General features: G+C 42.5%; 3 protein-coding genes across 4 annotated transcripts in view; 1 reads left to right on the plus strand and 2 right to left on the minus strand.

Annotated features, from left to right (window-relative positions):
• Window positions 1-185, minus strand: part of SCYL2 (SCY1 like pseudokinase 2) — a 53,991-nt gene extending 53,806 nt beyond the window's left edge. The window contains exon 1 of one of the 2 annotated variants that reach the window (XM_073327414.2): window positions 5-185. The gene's annotated coding sequence lies outside the window, so the exon portion shown is untranslated. The other variant, XM_073327413.2, reaches the window with a different exon arrangement.
• DEPDC4 (DEP domain containing 4) overlaps window positions 5-19,537 on the plus strand; it is a 21,792-nt gene continuing 2,259 nt past the window's right edge. Inside the window, 10 exon segments of the mRNA XM_073327416.2 lie at window positions 5-134; window positions 136-210; window positions 212-299; window positions 2,554-2,974; window positions 3,521-3,666; window positions 5,628-5,814; window positions 8,138-8,364; window positions 13,167-13,309; window positions 13,545-13,670; window positions 17,451-17,529. Of these exon segments, the coding sequence (XP_073183517.2) occupies window positions 102-134; window positions 136-210; window positions 212-299; window positions 2,554-2,974; window positions 3,521-3,666; window positions 5,628-5,814; window positions 8,138-8,364; window positions 13,167-13,309; window positions 13,545-13,670; window positions 17,451-17,529 (1,525 nt within the window). The 5' untranslated portion in view covers window positions 5-101.
• Window positions 16,381-19,537, minus strand: part of ACTR6 (actin related protein 6) — a 27,352-nt gene continuing 24,195 nt past the window's right edge. The window contains exon 12 of the transcript XR_012156693.2: window positions 16,381-18,134. The gene's annotated coding sequence lies outside the window, so the exon portion shown is untranslated. The remainder of the gene's footprint in view (window positions 18,135-19,537) is intronic.

The raw sequence follows: 19,537 nt of genomic DNA on the forward strand, positions 1-19,537 counted from the left end.
CTACGCCTAAGGGAAGCTGCGGGGGCCGTGTCCCGCCGTCTGCCCGTCCGCGTCGCGTTCTCCAGCCGCGGCTCGGCCCCCGCCCCGCGCGCGGCTACTCCATGGCGACCGAACCAGCGCCCGGGCCACCAGCCCCCCCTGCGCTCCCTCACTTCCGGCATGGAGCCAGGGCGGGGCCGGAAGTCACGGCGCGGGAGGCGGGACCGGAAGGTGGCTGGCTATGGCGGCGCATTTGACTCCGCGGTTCAGGAGACTCCACAGCCAGAGTGAGCTGGGCGCGCAGCGGCGGCGGGGCGCAGGTGAGGGCGCCCCGGCCTGGGCCTGGGCCTGGGCCTGGTCGGCTTCCCGCCGCCTGAGGGCCCCACCAGCGCCCGGGGGCCCTGGGGAGGACGTCGGGCGTCCCGGGCCGGGGCTGCCCCTGCGAAAGGGCCGGTCTGTGTGGCCCGCGCCCCGCAGCGGGCGGTTTCAACCCGGCTGGGTTTTGCTGTTGTCGCTCAGCCCCGGGGGCCCCGACTAGGGTTGCCGACGTTCCAGTCCGAACACCCTCGCCCCGCCCCTTCCTCGGGGCCCCGCCCCCCTCCGCTCACCGCCTGCCCCCACCCTCAATCCCTTCCACTGGGCTGGGGCAGGCGGTTGGGGGGCGGTTGGGGGGCGGGGAGGGGTTGAGGGCTCCAGTTGGGGGTTGGGCTCTGGGGCAGGCCAGAAATTAGGGGTTCAGGGTGCGAGAGGGGGCCCTGGTCTGGGACAGGGAGTTGGGGTGCGGGAGGGTGTGCGGGCTCCGGCTGGGGGTGCTGGCTCTGGAGTGGGGCTGAAAGGGTTGGGGGGGGGGCTCAGGGCTGTGACGTGGGCTTACCTCGGGTGGCTCCAGTCAGTGGGGGGAGGGGCCAAGTCGGGCTGCCTGCCTGTCCTGGCACCTCACTGTGCACAGAAGTCTGGGTCCTAGGTGGGAGACCAGGAAGACTCCATCTGTTGCTCTTGCCTGCATCCCCTGCGCTCCCGCCCCCAGATCCCATTGGCCGGGAACTGGTCAATGGGAGTGCGGAGCCAAAGCTCGGGGCGGGGGCAGCGCACAGAGCTCCGTGGCCCCCCTGTGTAGGAGCTGGACCTGCTGGCCACTTCCAAGGTGCAGTGCAGTGCCAGCCTGGATAACTAGGGACTAGCCTGCCTTGGCACCACAGCACTGCTGACTGGACTTTAACTGCCTGGTCGGCTATGCTGACCCGAGCTGCCAGGGATCCCTTTTGACCGGGCGTACTGGTCGAAAACCAGACACCTGGTCACCGTATACCTGGCCCAGCCTGTGAGAGCCCGGACAGCTGAGCCTGCCCAGGGTGGAGGGCTGCCCCTGTGGGTGTGCACATGGGGGCGTCTGAGCCCTGCTCAGGAAAGGGTGTGGGGAGATTATGAGAGTCCTAGTCTTGGTCAGGCCTTTTGGTCTTACTGGAATAAGGAGAGACTCACAACAGCGGGGTGGGGGAGGAGGAAGGTGAAGGCAGCGTCTTTGGAACTGCCCTCCTGGGGCAAAGGTACTGGAACTAGGGATGCTGGAGGTGTGGCAGCAGCCCCTGGCTTGAAGTGGTAATAACAACCAAATATGTGGTTTCCGCCTTCAGCACCCCTATCCTGGGGGAAATAACGTACCCCTTTCTGAGCTCCCTTTGTAATGCTGGGTGCAGCTGCCTGCTCTTGCAATGTCAGTACCTAGACTGGTATTTTGATACTGTCATAGTAGGTGCGGGACCTAGGGGTGCTGTTGCACCCCCTGGCTTGAAGTGTTTTCCGTCATATACAGGGTTTACAGTTTGGTTAAATGGCTCTCAGCACCCCCACTATAAAAATTGTTCCAGAACCCCTGGATACTGTATGATATAAAGGGTTAAAATAGTTTAAAAAGAAGAAAAATATTTTTGTAGGCTATATAAGGTGGCTCTTCTAGCAGTTCTCAGAAGGTCTTGAAAAGAGTTCATTTCTAATACAGTATATGCCTAACCAAGTTGGAGCCAACCAACATGTGTCTAAGCACCCATGGATTTAGTTCTTTCTTGAGTATTTTGATCAAATACTTATGAATGTTTGTTGATGTTTGAATGTAGTAGTTGCTTATGATTTAGGCTTTTAGAGATTTAGAGCAATTTAGAGCAACTCCCCTTGGATTTTTGGATTTAATAAAGGAATTTATGGTTAAACTAGTATCTGATGGTGCACGGTCTTACATTGAGTTTTTTTGGTTAAAATGAAAAGAATCTGTTGGAATTATTATTATAGATAAAAGTAACGGATTTTTTTATTTAGCATGTTCTTGTTTTCCTTTCCTGGCATAAGCTTGCCTGTGTATGATTTAGTGTCAAATCAGTGCAGGAATTAGTTTGCTATTTTGCTACCACTTATCTCTGGCTGTGCTTTGAAAAGTTAAATTTCACTTCTGGAGAATGTAGCCAACTCACTTTCAAAAGGAAAATTTAAAAATAATACACTTAAATGTTACAGTAAGTGTTTGCAGTATGTAAACTTAAATAATGTTTTAGTAACATGAATGTTTAAATATTTTTGCAGGAAGCAGTGGTCCTTTTCAAGCAACTCGGTTATGGAATGGCATTATTCATGCTCTTCAAAGCCAGGTGGAAATAAAAAGACGACGACAACATCTAAAAACGTACAGAAACTGCTTTACTGGCTCCAATGCTGTTGATGTGGTGCTGGGCTATCTTATGCACAGTATGTACTTAAGTAGTAATGATCTTTCTCGACTGAAGGGAGTCCGTCTGTGCCAGGCTCTGATGGATCACAAGGTTTTTGAACCAGTTGGACCAAAACTATTCAAGAATGAGAGACAGCTAGAGTTTGAAGACACAAGTAATAGTCTTTATAGATTTCTGGACAGCCATATTTCTCCTCTTTTATTGAAACGGAAAGAATATATTGAGAATTTGTCCCCTGAGGAAATACTTGAACTTAAGGCGAAAAAACTTTCACGGTTAGTAATGCAGATATACACGTTTAAAGAGTCTCTAAAATGTGGGCCCAATACAAACAACAATGCTATCTTACACAATCATGAATGGGAAGAGGTGCTCCATGAGACACTCTGTTTAGATGTCATCCATGCTTTGAAAAAATCTGAGACCCAATTCAAAGGCAAGATATTAATTATGGAAGAATAAAAAACGTTTCTTGATCGTTATCTAGTGAAAATACTAGGTGACTAAAATATTTACATTAGGACTTGAAAGGAAAGGTCTTGGTTTCAGTCTGCATCAGAAACAGAAACAAATGTCAAAATTTTTCACAAAATGGAATTCTTGTTTTCTAGCCTGTTCTAATCCAGGCAGAGCACCCTTGGCTTTTTCTTGTTCTCCTCCATCTGTCTGTATCCATCTGTTGTCTCTTGTCTTTTACTTAGATAATCCCTGTCCCAAAAAGCTTAGAATCTGTGTTTGTACTGTGCCTAACACAATGAGCACCTAAGTGCTATGATAATACAAATAATAATTCCAACTTATCCATGCTTTTTTCATAACAGAGCAAAATGTGAAACAATTTCAAATCCCTTAGCACTAGAAGTTGCTGATAAAAGGATAGAGGAACTTCTACAAACTATAAATGTACATCCATCTTTACCTTTAAAGAACATAGTTAATGAACCAGTCTGTCTACTTTCAAAAAAAGGTGATTATATTTATAAATAGAATATATTTTGTGCTATTTAATATTACCACAAGGTATTCATGAACATTAAACTATAATTTGTTTATTGAAACAAGCAATGAATAATAGATGTTTTGAAAATTAGAAATATACCCTTTTCCAGCCTCTTAGAAAGAGTACTGGCACATCTTGCTGAAATATCGTTTCCTTGCATTATTATTTGAATTTTGTGTATCTTGCTACTTTTTTCGTTGAAAAAAATCTTTTAAGTAGTGCCCAGGATGTTGCAGAAAGTGATTCTTGCACTGAAACCAAGATTTTTAAAAATAACTTGAACAGAATTCAGAGCATGATCCTCAAGCCCTTACTCACACAGTTAGTACAATGACAGGTTTCAGAGGAACAGCCGTGTTAGTCTGTATTCGCAAAAAGAAAAGGAGTACTTGTGGCACCTTAGAGACTAACCAATTTATTTGAGCATGAGCTTTCGTGAGCTACAGCTCACTGATGAACATCTGATGAAGTGAGCTGTAGCTCACGAAAGCTCATGCTCAAATAAATTGGTTAGTCTCTAAGGTGCCACAAGTACTCCTTTTCTAGTTAGTACAATAAATCAGTGTAGCTATTTATGTAATTTAGATTACTTCCATAAGAATTTCAGGATTGGGCCCTAGTTTAATAAATTACAAAAGCTTTAAACTTTAAGCTTTCATTGTTTGCTTGAAAATAGAAGCATTTAAAATCCATATGACAAAGGCCCATCAAAGTTCTTGCTATATTAGGAAATAACAAATTAGGATAACACCCACTAGACATTTGTGAAAGGTGGGGTGGGGACAACTCAACTATTCATTTAAAAATGCAGTGGATTCTCACCCGCCAGACTCAGTGATTCTTATCTCCTGCCTGGACTGCTATGTCCCTCTTGACCCCAGGTTGTTCGTGCCTCTGAGGAGAGGGTTACGGACAGAGGATGCTGCTATTTTCCTCATCCTGCTCCTGTGTAGGTGAAGGAGGATAATCCTCACTATTTCCCAGCCTAAATCCAGAGAGAGGGTTTTGTTGGGGAATTTCCTCTGGCTGCTATTCCTACTGTCTCCAGTCTTGGGAGCAAGGGATAAGGTGGGGGCTGTCACTTCCTTCTCCTTGGCCCAGCTGAGGGACCATGTACTCCTGAATCCTGTTGTGTAGTCTGGCTATGAAAGAGGCTTTCCTGGCTCCCAGCCCCATCCAGAAGTCTTGTGATTGAGGGGAGACTCTCTCTCCTAGTCCCTTCTGCCCTACCAAATGTTGCCTCCATGCACATATCCCAGGCTTCTTTGTGCAGGAGTCGAGGAAGAAAGAGCCCAAGTCACTGCTAATGCCACACACTAGCAGTTCTTGCAGAGCCTGGGGAAGAACATTCATGTGAACTCCTCTCAAAAGCATACAAGACTACAGTGCAACTATCAACAAAACAATGAAACTGATTCTATGCAGAGTAGTGCTAAATGCACGCAGCAATCAAATCGAAAAAACTAAAAAAAATTCTCTCTAAACACCTTAGGGACTCATATAAAATAGCCCATACCAAATTTTCAGATGGATATATGATATGCAAGCTTACATTGCCCCTCTTAAAAACACAACCGGTTGAGAGTCTTTTTGGTTATAAGGGTCTTTCCTTTTTTTAATGTATTTATTCTCATGTATTTTGTTACTGTGTATATTAAATGTTAGAGCAGATAGTTATAAAAAGTAATAACTTAGACACAAAAATATTTAAAAGCTTTTTCCCAGTTTTCTTAAGACATTTTCCCCCCCAAAAATAAAATAACATAATTTACCTCTAATGAATATATTGTAAGCTGGGCTGATTTTATTTCAAATCAAGCAAAAATTCTTTTTTTTTATATTTACATACATGCTATGTGTACCTACTCTTGTTCCCAGTAACCTTGACTTCTGGTTTATTTTTTCCATCTTCCTATTTGTACTCCCAGTTATAGATGATGTCTGGAAACAACAGACTCTGTTACGGCTACTGCAGTTAATTGATCTTCCAGTCCTGGAAAATATTTTGGAGTCTCCAAACAAGAGGAAAAATGATCATCTTGGCAAAGAAGAAGATCTGATTATCTCAAATACTTTCCTTGACAGAGAGGTTACATGCAGCCTGAATTTGCCCGAGTTAGTTATAAAAATATATATTTTATAAGAACTTATTTTAGGGCTTTCATAACTGAGGTATCCCAAAGGGGTTTATACAGTCCTTTTCTTGGTGGTTTGAAGTGGAGGTGCAGTAAGTGAGTAAAGCAAATGGAGCAGCCATTGTTACAGATAGCAAGGGAAAGCCCCTGCTGTGACAAAAGGGTCGTGCCACAGAAAGAAAGAAAGATGTGGCAATTTGGTGCCAGTCTGTTTGCCTTTCCAAACCTTCCAGTATTTCTAAACTATTCCTGTTGATCACATCTGGGTTGATGTCACGTTTTACCACATGGCAGTACAGCTGAATAAAAGTTTCATTTTGTAGCCTGGAATGATGTGTTGAGGCCCAGCCTCTTGCATGTGAGTGGCCTGAGGTCAACTCATAAGAGGAATTAGTCTGCCATTATGCTAGCACTTATCCTGAGCCATGTTTTGAAAAGTTAGTGTGGTTTCACTTCAGGAGAAGTCATCAAACTGGTTCCTTTTTGATAAATTTTGGTCAGTCTGTTTATCCCCCAAAAAGCATCTGTATTACAATAGTCTTTGTTTGTTCATGTGGAAAATGTTTGAGAATCAAAGCAAAATGCATTGAGAGTTAAGTAACCAGCGAAGCTCCAGTTGCTGCTAGTTTCTAACTGGTTTAGCTGTTCCAATTAGTTTTAGGTGGTTGAAGGTGGCCTGAATTGATTCCAAGAAACACCTCTGGTCTTGAAGTCAATTTTGTAAAAATATGTGTCTTCAACCATCTAAAACCCATTAAAACTGTAGCATAGATCCAGTTTTAAAATCAAATTAAGCTGAGCTATTTTTCTCTTTCAGCAACAGTTCCATTTGAGAACTCATGGTATATTCAAACAGTTGATTACAGTTCCAGTATCGGTATCCCTAAAGCCACTAACCAAGGGTATTTTCCAGATCCATACTGCTTTGAAGTGGTGTCTCAGAATATTAGAGAGAATGGACTGAAATCAGGATCTCAGCTGTGCCTTTTCAATTCTGTGTCTCTCTCTGGGTTGCATGCTTTCTGGCAGCCTACAGTGAGGTTACTTATGCTTGGAAAAACAATTATTGGTATTCCCTTTGCTTATGCTGCCATGTGGGATATACCCACACTTGGCCATGAACCATCTAGAACAGGGGTTCTCAAACTTCATTGCACCGTGACCCCCTTCTAATAACAAAAATTACTATATGATCCCAGGACGGGGACTGAAGCCTGACCCCAAGGGCTTCAGCCCCAGGCAGTTGGCTTTGGCTCAGGCAGTGGGGCTTTGGCTTTAGCTTGGCCCTGGGCTTCGGCTTCAGCGCTGGGCCCCAGAAAGTCTAAGCCAGCCCTGGTGACCCCATTAAAATGGGGTCGTGACCCACTTTAGGGTCCCAACCCACAGTTTGAGAATCGCTGATCTAGAAGAATATTTCCTATTGGAGCCATAATTGTCCCCTTGTGGGACCTAACATTACAAGAAGAGAGTTACTACCCTTCTTACCGCATGCAGCGTTGTAGCTGTGTTAGAACCAGGGTACTAGAGAGACAAGGTGGGTGAGATAATCTCGCTTATTGGACCAACTTCTGTTGGTGAGAGACAGACTGACTATTTTGAGCTTACATAGAGCTTTTCAGGTCTTGGCTGCAGAAGAGCTCTGTGTAAGCTCAAAAGCTTGTCTCACCAACAGAAGCTGGTCCAATAAGCGAGATTACCTCACCCACCTTATCTCTCCTCTTGCCCCAGGCAGTTGATGGTGTTGGAACCATCTGTGTATGATGCCTTTGCCTGCAGTGGCAATCTTCAGTGCTTATTTCTTGTTCTTTCCTAGTTAGTTGTTGGCTTCCTTTCATTTGTCATGGTTTTAAGTGTTCATTTTTGTTTTTAAATTGAATGTCTAGTTTCTTTGCTCCTTTTAAGTTTCAGCCCCTGAGTTTGGTTATGTAGCTGGATAACCTTTTTTCCCTTGTGACGGCTGAAACAGACAAGGCAGGACTGCACTGTCACAACTTGCATTTCTGAAATGTTTGTGACAGACTGAACCATTGTGGCTTCCTTTGTGTGAGGGAAGGCAAACTTCAGCCATGTTGTTGTAGTCTAGGGAGGCAAAAGTTGGTTGTTAATTGCAGCAGTAGTTCAGTGGACTTATACCTACAGCATCCCACTACATTCTTTAATTGCTTATTAAATAAGTGGTATGATGCTGTTGTTCAAATATGCATGTAGTTGTACGTGTCTGGTTAATTCTTTCTGAATTATCGCTTAAATAAAGTTTTGTCTAGCATTAAATGTAAGTACTAAAACTAACTTTCTCTCCCCAGGCTTGACAAATGGCTTTGTGCAGCAATTGAATGCTTGGAGTATTTTCCAGACCAGCTAATAGTGATGGTTGGTCAGCAGTTATTTCAAATCAGTAACGAACCAAGTCTCTTGAATATGCACAAGAAGACACTTTTTGATGTGATAGCAAAATATTATAATCAAGTGAGGGACCCCCTTTTCAACAATCATGATCTTGATATTCATTCAGGAATTGTTGAACTTATAGGTAAGTGCATAATCTTTATTTATGCATTATGGAAATTAAAACTGTTTTATTAACTTAATACTAATACAGACATCTTATGAGTAGAATCACTTTGATACAGTTTCCCTGTCAACCAAAAGAGGGATTCATAGCTTATGGACTCACATTTCTATTAATAGCAAATAAACTAACAAGGTAAGGGACCAGAAAAGTTCTCTTAATTCTAAGATTCAATTCAGGGTATGATAAGTTCTTCCTGATTCTGCAACCTTTATGGCAAACAACTAAATCTTCCCAAAACAAAATAATAGCAAGGGTTACCTTAAACTTGGATTTAAATGAAACTGTATTGTGAATATGTCTTTTTTTGTACTCCTTAGGACTTGCAGAATGTATGGAATGTTACCTTAATGCTCCGTTTTCAGAGAAGCGTTACAGAGCTTAGTGTCATATGAGCTCCGAGCTACTGAAGACATTGAGCATGTTCCTCCCTAGGGCTGACACTTGGCAAAGAGACCCTTTTTAATTAAAATAAATAAAGGGAGCATAAAAAGGAATCTGTGGTGAGACTAGTAAATTCCCAACCCCTGATTACTAATTTGAAATCATTAGTTTAGTTAAAAAGGTACTATACCCTACCATACGTTCACATAAAGGGAGGTGAGGAAAAGGCTGGTGACATAAATCATTGAAAGAACTCTGCTTTCCATGCTGTAGCTCCCTCATTATTCCCCCTTTATTTAAAATCTCCTCTTAAGCTAAACAGTATGTTCTGTGAACATGCCACGCTAATTTGTGCCAGTTCTGTGTCACTTCCCAAACTTTAGTCAGTTAAAATCTGCCTGGGGAACAGTTTCTAATGTAGGCCCAGCTTAGTTTCAACTTCATTTTGGACAGGTGGTGGTCCTAATGTAATAATTAAACAAAGGTTCACTTCTAAATATATTATGCATTCCACAGTTCTTTGGTTGTCTCCTGCTGCCCATCAGTCTACACAAGAAGCACATCTCATACATACATACATTAGGAGGAGGTTATACTTATTTTACCACTAGTTGCAAAGTGCAGGCTTTAGAGTTGCCTAGGGTTGCCTGTATATTAATCTTTATTCTGCTGGGCGATGCTTTCTAACAAAGGGCCCTGTGCTATAACCCTTACTCAGATAAAGGTGCCATTGATCTCTTACTTCAATAGGACTGCAGGACCTGGCCTAATTTAGTTGTTGGCTATTCCAGATGGCAAATTTGGCCTGGGGCGGGGGAAAGATTGTTACATGCTCACACAATCACTGTTGCAGCCAATTGAAGACAACCTACTTTTGCTGTGTGTGCACTACAGATGCTGAAGCTAGTATCTCCATGAACTCACAGCAAGCTTGATCTCAAAAATTATTTTTGCACTGTTAACGGAAGGCTGAAATAATCTTTTTTTAAAATGAAACTATAACAAAAACACAAATAAATCAAACCCCCTCCCCACCACTACCACTGTTACCCCTAAAATAAACAAGGCACCATGGTTAGAGTGTGCATGCAGGTGCACCGAGTCAAGTGCATCATAGTCTTTAAAACCATAGACTTTAACAGCACTTGTCCCTTACTGCTTTTAACACACATTCTCCTTAAAGCATCCCAATAAAGCTTTTAAAAAAATTTTAAAACTCTTCCTGATCTGTGATTAAACCTCTGAGGCAGCTGGAAACGGTCATTTATCAGTTATCTCATCTGTCAACTTCTCCATATTTTCCTTCACCTTGGTCTTCTGATGCTCTTGTCTTTTCTATATTTGCTCACTCTCTTCTTTTGGCTTTCAGCCCTCATTCATACTTCCTCCTTTTCCAAGTCTCAATGCACTTACACATCAATTCTAGTTGCTTTTATTCTTTCAAAGAAAATCATAGAATATCAGGGTTGGAAGGGACCTCAGGAGGTCATCTAGTCCAACCCCCTGCTCAAAGCAGGACCAATCCCCAATTAAATCATCCCAGCCAGGGCTTTGTCAAGCCTGACCTTAAAAACTTGTAAGGAAGGGGATTCCACCACCTCCCTAGGTAACGCATTTCAGTGTTTCACCACCCTCCTAGTGAAAAAGTTTTTCCTAATATCCAACCTAAACCTCCCCCACTGCAACTTGAGAACATTACTCCTTGTTCTGTCATCAGCTACCACTGATAACAGTCTAGATCCATCCTCTTTGGATCCACCTCTCAGGTAGTTGAAAGCAGCTATCAAATCCCCCCTCATTTTTCTCTTCTGCAGACTAAACAATCCCAGTTCCTCAGCCTCTCCTCATAAGTCATGTGTTCCAGACCCCTAATCATTTTTGTTGCCCTTCGCTGGACTCTCTCCAATTTATCCACATCCTTCTTGTAGTGTGGGGCCCAAAACTGGACACAGTACTCCAGATAAGGCCTCACCAATGTCGAATAGAGGGGAACGATCACGTCCCTCGATCTGCTGGCTATGCCCCTACTTATACATCGCAAAATGTCATTGGCCTTCTTGGCAACAAGGGCACACTGCTGACTCATATACAGCTTCCCGTCCATTGTCACCCCTAGGTCCTTTTCCGCAGAACTGCTGCCTAGCCATTCGGTCCCTAGTCTGTAGCGGTGCATTGGATTCTTCCATCCTAAGTGCAGGACCCTGCACTTATCCTTGTTGAACCTCACCAGATTTCTTTTGGCCCAATCCTCCAATTTGTCTAGGTCCCTCTGTAGCCTATCCCTACCTGCCACCGTATCTACCACTCCTCCTAGTTTAGTATCATCCGCAAATTTGCTGAGAGTGCAATCCACACCATCCTCCAGATCATTTATGAAGATATTGAAGAAAAACGGCCCCAGGACCGACCCTTGGGGCACTCCACTTGATACTGGCTGCCATCTAGACATGGAGCCATTGATCACTACCCGTTGAGCCCGACAATCTAGCCAACTTTCTACCCACCTTATAGTCCATTCATCCAGCCCATACTACTTTGACTTGCTGACAAGAATACTGTGGGAGACCGTGTTGAAAGCTTTGCTCAAGTCAAGAAACAATACATCCACTGCTTTCCCTTCATCCACAGAACCAGTAATCTCATCATAGAAGGCGATTAGATTAGTCAGGCATGACCTTCCCTTGGTGAATCCATGCTGACTGTTCCTAATCACTTTCCTCTCGTGTAAGTGCTTCAGGATTGATTCCTTGAGGACCTGCTTCATGATTTTTCCGGGGACTGAGGTGAGGCTGACTGGCCTGTAGTTCCCAGGATCCTCCTTCTTCCCTTTTTTAAAGATGGGCACTACATTAGCCCTTTTCCAGTCGTCCGGGACTTCCCCCGATCGCCATGAGTTTTCAAAGATAATGGCCAATGGCTCTGCAATCACAGTCGCCAACTCCTTTAGCACTCTCGGATGCAACGCATCCGGCCCCATGGACTTGTGTAGTCCAGCTTTTCTAAATAGTCCCTAACCACTTCTTTCTCTACAGAGGGCTGGCCACCTACTCCCCATGCTGTGTTGCCCTGCGCAGCAGTCTGGGAGCTGACCTTGTTAGTGAAGACAGAGGCAAAAAAAGCATTGAGTACATTAGCTTTTTCCACATCCTCTGTCACTAGGTTGCCTCCCTCATTCAGTAAGGGGCCCACACTTTCCTTGGCTTTCTTCTTGTTGCCAACATACCTGAAGAAACCCTTCTTGTTACTCTTGACATCTCTTGCTAGCTGCAGCTCCAGGTGCGATTTGGCCCTCCTGATTTCATTCCTACATGCCCGAGCAACATTTTTATACTCTTCCCTGGTCATTTGTCCAATCTTCCACTTCTTGTAAGCTTCTTTTTTATGTTCCGCTAGGATTTCACCGTTAAGCCAAGCTGGTTGCCTGCCATATTTACTATTCTTTCGACACATCGGGATGGTTTGTCCCTGTAACCTCAATAGGGATTCTTTGAAATACAGCCAGCTCTCCTGGACTCCTTTCCCCCTCATGTTATTCCCCCAGGGGATCCTACCCATCAGTTCCCTGAGGGAGTCGAAGTCTGCTTTTCTGAAGTCCAGGGTCCGTATTCTGCTGCTTACCTTTCTTCCCTGTGTCAGGATCCTGAACTCGACCAACTCATGGTCACTGCCTCCCAGATTCCCATCCACTTTTGCTTCCCCTATTAATTCTTCCTGGTTTGTGAGCAGCAGGTCAAGAAAAGCTCTCCCTCAAAATAATTGGTTTATGGACCAGTCTCCTTTTAATTATAGTTTGCATTTTGCTAGACATAATTATCTGGACCAGTGACTAGAGCAGAGGACTGGGAATCAAAGACCTCGGTGGCTCTGCCGCTGACCTGCTCTGACTTTAATCTCTCTCTCTGCCAGTTTCCCCCTCTGTTAAATGGGGATAAAAGATACTTACTTACTTTTGCAAATGCTTTGAGATCTACAGATGAAGAATGCTATATAAGAGTTTGATTCCTGTCATGTCCCTTTACCACAAAATGGGTGTAGCTTGGTGGTTTAAAAAGCTCATCAGCAATAGGAATGGTGCAACAGTGAGGCACGCTGGTCATGTTGCATCACATCATATAAAGGAGCAGTTAAGGATTCAGTCAAAGGTAGGAAAACACAAACTGTATGAAAAAGGTGAAATGGAGGTTCTGTATCTAGTACATTTAAGGCTTCATAATATCCAGGGGATGTCATTTTAAAAATGTATTACTTGCCTACCTCTAAGACAAAGGCTACATGGTTTTAAGCCTAGAATCAGAAATTGACTCCTATTTAAATACATTTTCTTGATTCTGTTCAAAGCAGCAGACTGCACTATATACAATATTTCACTAACATTGCAGAGAATGGAAAAATAGCCCAAGCCCTGGAGGCATCGCAGCTTTACTTAAGATTACTAGTGCCGAACATCCGAGAAGAACTGCGTAGGCTACTGATGTTTATGGTTGTTGCATCAGAACCTGAGGGCTACACGTTACAAAAACAAGTAAGTATTGCACTGAAACGTAATGTAGAAATTATCACTCCCCTATAGTAACATTAATAGACTTGTTCTTTTAACAGCCATAGAAACTGACCCATTACTACATTTCAGCCTGATGCTTTTAAAACTAACTTAAATGTATTTTTTTCACAGTGTAGATTTTGTCACCTATTTATAACTAACACCTAGAATAACTGCAAGCAAATCTAATCCAGGTCATTATTCTTCTGTTTTACAGTTTGATAATAGATCAGTGATCATCAAGATTTTTACCAAGGCCATTTTACAAAATAAAGGATTGTCAAAAACACAGACTGAACAGCTAATCCAGTTACTGATGAAGAATCATACTGAACTCTTCAAGGTATTTCCTTCTCATCTGACAAACTTTGACCTTGTGATTTTTAGTTGTTAATTGTCAAAAAGCAGCTTTATATGAATGTCCTTTTTTGTATCTGTCATGGCAACCTGTAAAAGCTACAGTGTCTTGTAGGACCAGAAAGTGTTCCAGACCAGTTCAGTTTTTCCGGACTACAGGGGAAATTTTAAAATCATCGGCCTCTCTACTTCCATTGTCCCCACTCTCAAATTCGCAGGCTCATTGTAGCACTTCTCTCTCTAGCAAAGTGTTGGAAACAACTCCCTGCAGAAACCAGCTAATGTACTTTGAGTGCTATCTAGAGGGAGTCCTTCAAAGGTGAAATTTTGCAGAGGCTGAGCACATACTGGCAGCGTCTTTCAGCCCCAGGAATTAACTTAGTATTTTAAAATCTTACTTACTTTTGGCAGTTAATATAAACCCAGTAGGTAAATCAATTTTTTCCCATTTGTCAATGATAAATCCATTGTGAATAAGCAGAAATACTTACATAGCTTTTTCAATTACATTCAACTATACCTTGCATATGAAAAGATGTACTTTTCTAGCTATTTAATTTTTTTCAGATTTTAGCCAACGCATATTTAAAACTATAGTATTTGTTTTAGTTATTTTTCCAGTTGCAAAACTAATTAAAAAGACAACTAGGAAAATGTCTGGTAGTTCAAACTCCATCTCAGCTGCCTGAAAATGGTGAAAATCAAGTGGTAAATATTCTCTCGATAGTGTATATTGGGTGGGGGGCGGGAAATCCTCATATTGAACCAACCCACTGTCTGAGGAACACAATGTTCACATGTCCCTTTTTATTTTGTATCAGCTGGGGTCAGAAATGAAAGCATTAAAATAACATAGGAAAAGCTGCTATTGCACTATTTCTGATTCAGTTGAAATTATCAAGAACTAGAAATAGGGAAAGCTGCTATTGCACTATTTCTGATTCAGTTGAAATTATCAAGAACTAGAAATAGGGAAAGACAGTCTGTGTGAGAGATCTGTTTCTCAGGTAAAGAATTAAATAAACATCAGAGGTTTGAGATGCTTAGTAGAACTTTCAGACCTTGTGAGTTAAGCAAGGAATCTATTCCCCTTGAAGGGAAATGCATGGTGATGATGATCAGTACTTAATCTCCCAAACCCTCTTTTCTTCCCCCATACATATAGAATCACTTACTTTGGCACATCCCTTGCTTTTCTAGAACGCTGCAATTATAGGAACTTGGACTCCAGTGCTGCAAAGAGCTGCACACAGATGGACCTCTGCACCCACACAGAGCCCTTTTAAAGTCAAATGGGCCTGCCCCCATACAATTCATTGAAGTACTGAGGCCTTAAGCAGCTGACTCAATGCTATCTTGAAATGTTGCCAAACTGAATTAGTCTAAGGTTATGTACAGAGAGAGGTACTACTACTTTTCCATGATAAGCTTGAGTTAAAAACTACACTTCTCAAGCTTTGGCCAGAAAGGACCAACTTGCTTGAAATATCACTTGCAGGATCTTAGCCCAGGATAGAATATTTCTGGATGCTCTGGGAGAAACTTTTAAAAAGCTGCTTGGAAGATAAAATATGTTTCAGTTCTGGGATACTTTCCTGTAATTTATTTGGTTTGTCATACCTCCAGAATGGTTTGGCTTAGAAACTTCACCTTTAATTTATCATCTTGGCCTGTGTGGGGGGAGGGGATTAGCTTGTTTAGACATTTCTGCATTTCTTACCTACTGAAGCCTTCTACACATGACCAGAATGGAAGCGTGACACTAACAGGTGGGGTTGGTCTGACGTGGCAGTTCCCATCCATTTTACTATCTTTAAGGATACCTGTCACCCAACATTTAAATCCTTTTTTAATAAATAAAGATTTTTAGTTTCTCTAACTTAAGTTGTAGATAAGACTGAGCAGATGAACTTTAAGAACAGATTTCCTTAAAAGAATCGTGCAGTTTTAAATCAGTCTGAACTTCTGACAGTCTGGAAATACAAAATTAATACTATCTGAACAAAAAAAAAGTTAAGGTCACCCAAACAATTTGTATTTTTATCACCACCCCTAAAACAACCAGAAATTTAAGTAGTGCAATATAGACTCACTTATTAATGATTCCAGCTAACAAGTCATCTTACTAGGAAACCAAACTCTGAAATTGTTGTAAATTTACAGCACATGGCCCTGATCCTGAAAACATTTTATGTGCATGCTTAACTTTATTATAGGTTTCAGAGTAACAGCCGTGTTAGTCTGTATTCGCAAAAAGAAAAGGAGGACTTGTGGCACCTTAGCGACTAACCAATTTATTTGAGCATAAGCTTTCATGAGCTACAGCTCACTTCATCGGATGCATACTGTGGAAAATACAGAAGATGTGTTTATACACACAAACCATGAAAAAATGGGTGTTTACCACTACAAAAGGTTTTCTCTCCCCCCACCCCACTCTCTTGCTGGTAATAGCTTATCTAAAGTGATCACTCTCCTTACAATGTGTATGATTGCAATGTGTATGACACATTGTAAGGAGAGTGATCACTTTAGATAAGCTATTACCAGCAAGAGAGTGGGGTGGGGGGAGAGAGAACCTTTTGTAGTGGTAAACACCCATTTTTTCATAGTCTGTGTGTATAAACACATCTTCTGTATTTTCCACAGTATGCATCCGATGAAGTGAGCTGTAGCTCATGAAAGCTTATGCACAACTTTATTATAAGGAGTGGACCTCTTGAAACCAGTGAGGTTAAGCATATAAATGTTTGCAGGATCTGAGCCTAAGGTTTCATTTAAAACAAAACTACGCTGGTCCTTCTGTCACTAATTTTCATGACCTTTAACTTTGTTTAAAAGTACAGTAGAACCTCAGAGTTACGAACCACCTCGGGAATGGAGGTTGTTTGTAACTTTGAACAAAACGTTATGGTTGTTCTTTCAAAAGTTTACAGCTGAACATTGACTAAATACAGCTTTGAAACTTTTCTATGCAGAAGAAAAATACTGCTTTTAACCATGTTCATTTAAATGAAACAAGCACAGTGTCCTTACCTTGTCAAATCTTTAACACTGTCCCTTTATTTTTAGTTAACACAATACTATGCTGTATAGCAGTGGTTCCTCAACCTTTTTCTTTCCAAGGCCCCCCAACATGCTATAAAAATTCCACAGCCCAGCTGTGCCACCAATAACTGATTTTCTGCATATAAAGCCACGGCCAGCATTAGGGGGTAGCAAGCAGGGCAATTGCCTGGGACCCAATGCCACAAGGGCCCCTGCGAAGCTCAGGCTTTGGTGTCAGCCCCAAGTGGCAGGACTCAGGGCCCAATGTTCAGCCCCATGTGGTGGGGCTATGGCTTTCTGCCCTGGGCCCCAGGGAGTCTAACGCTGGCCCTGCTTGAATGACCCCCTGAAACCTGCCCATGGCCCCTTGGGGGGCCCCGGTCCCCTGGTTGAGAACAACTGCTGTACGTTTGCTTTTTTTGTCTCTGCTGCTTGACTGTGTACTTCCGGTTCCAAATGAAGTGTGTGGGGTTGACTGGTCCGTTCGTAACTCTGGTGTTCATAACTCTGAGGTTCTATTGTACATTACTACTTCTTGAATTTAAAAAAAAACCCTAACGATTTACTCTGGGTTTTTAAAACATATGTACCAGGAGTGCCCATTTACATACTCAACTTTAATTCCATCTTTAAGGGGTTTTGCCTATTGTGTAAGTATGGTTTTATAATGAACTGTATAAACACCAACTGAACATCTGAAAATTCTGTTCTTGTGCAGACCCCTTTAATTCTGTTGGAACTAACTGGCAAGAAACTTGCAAGTTTGCTGGAAGGACAAGATCCTGATGCCAGTTCAGGTAGAAAGTCTGATATTGTGCATTTTTATATGAATAGTTGCATGCAAATAAGTTTAATGCACTGCATATCAACTTATGGTAAAATGCTTTTCCTGATTTCCTCATCCTCTCTGTTATACTGACAGTAGGGCCTTAAGTGGTTTAATTCATTAACTCATTTAATTATTACCCACCTAAAACAAAGCATAGCATTAAATGGAGACCGAGGCCATATTCTAACTTCTCTTCAATCCTGTAATTGATTATGTAATTTCCTTCACAAAGTTAAATTCAGAAGAAAATAGTGTAAAATAAGATTTGGCTAAAAACATATAAACTATTATTTTGGTAGAATGTTTGGTTCACTTTTCTACTTAGCATATTATTAAAAGGGAAAATTACTTGCCTGTAATTTGGTTTCTCTGAAGATTTCATTTGACTGTGTTCCTATTATGCTTCTACCATGAGGCATGCACAAATTATCCTAGCATTCAAAGGTTTTGGGGTTTTTGCTGCACCCGTAGATGTCTCATGCATAGGCCAGTCGATTCTTTTTTGCTTGCAAGAATACTGTCCTTCAATTTCTTGATGAGCAGGAATCCTTAAATTCCTAAGCATAACTGAGGCTAGAGTATGTATAAAAAATATTTTAATTAATATTTGTCAGGGAATAGATTTTTTTTTTTCCAGTTAATTCCTTTGCTTCTGACCCTGCTTCTAAAAATGTCCTCCTCCAGAATTGTTCTTTAACCACTTTGCTATTTCGGTCATCTGGTTATTCAGCTGCTGCTTTTGACTATTCTTTACTTACTTTTTTTTGTATTGAAAATTCAGGCATTGTAGGTATTAAATACTAAAGCACCAAAGAGAAACAAATTATGGGAACTGGGTAACACTGTACATGGCCCTATCTTGTTCTATACATTTGTTAGACATTTAATAAAACTATTAGATTGTACTAACACTATTAACTAAATCCTCTTACCCTGTATGAAGCTGTAATTAAATGGACTTTGTGTAGGGAGAACAAAAGGAACTCTCCTTTTCTGTGGGTCTTAGGCTTCTGAGTATCTGCCCAGCAGATCCAGACTCTACTTCAGCCCATGGATTATAACCAGTATCTTGAAGCAGATGAGCACTGGCCTTATCCTATTCTCGGGTGGGCAAACTATGGCCCACGAGCTGCTTCCAGCACATCAGACATTTTTATCCATCCCTCGAGTTCCTGCCAGGGGTTGGGGGCTTGCCCATCTCCAGCCAGGGAGCGGGGCCTGGGGTTTGCCCTGCTCTGCCCGCCCGGCGCTCCCCAGCCCCCAACTGACAATTCCACCCTCTTCTGGCACCCGCAGAGCCACACTGCGCAGACACAACTTCACTACACCATTTCCAGGATCAGAACCCCGGCCCTATGTGGCGCAACCCCCCAACACGGCAGTGCGCCCAATCCCCTCCTGGTCTCTTATGGCCCCACCCCCAAGAGCCTCGAAACCGCTCAGGGGCTGCACCTGTCCCAGCTAGGATTCCTCCGCCAGTGCTGCAGAAAAGGATTTGGGGGTTATAGTGGGTCACAAATTTAATATAAGTCAATAGTGTGGTGCTTCTGCAAAAAAGGCAAATGTCATTCTGGGATGTATTAACAGGAGGATCATATGTAAGACACAGAAGGTAATTGTTCAGCTCTGCTTGGCACTAGTGAGGCCTCGGGTGGAGTACTGTGTCCAGTAGCACGCTTTAAGAAAGATGTGAACAAATTGGAAAGAATCCAGAGGAGAGCAACAAAAATAAGAGAAAATATAAGGAATGGATGAAAAAACTGGGCACGTTTAATCTAGAGCAGAAAATACTGTCGGGGGATTGGGGGGGGACATAGGTCTTCAAATACACAAATGGTTGTTACAAAGAGGTTGCCGATCAATTTCGTCACATCCACCAAGGGCAGAACAAGCACTAATCAGCTCAGTTTGCAGCAAGGGAGATTCAGGTTTGATATTAAGAAATACTTTCTAACTATAATGATGATTAAGCACTG

This window comes from Lepidochelys kempii, chromosome 1 (assembly GCF_965140285.1).
Source record: "Lepidochelys kempii isolate rLepKem1 chromosome 1, rLepKem1.hap1, whole genome shotgun sequence".
NCBI classification, from domain to species: Eukaryota; Metazoa; Chordata; order Testudines; family Cheloniidae; genus Lepidochelys; species Lepidochelys kempii.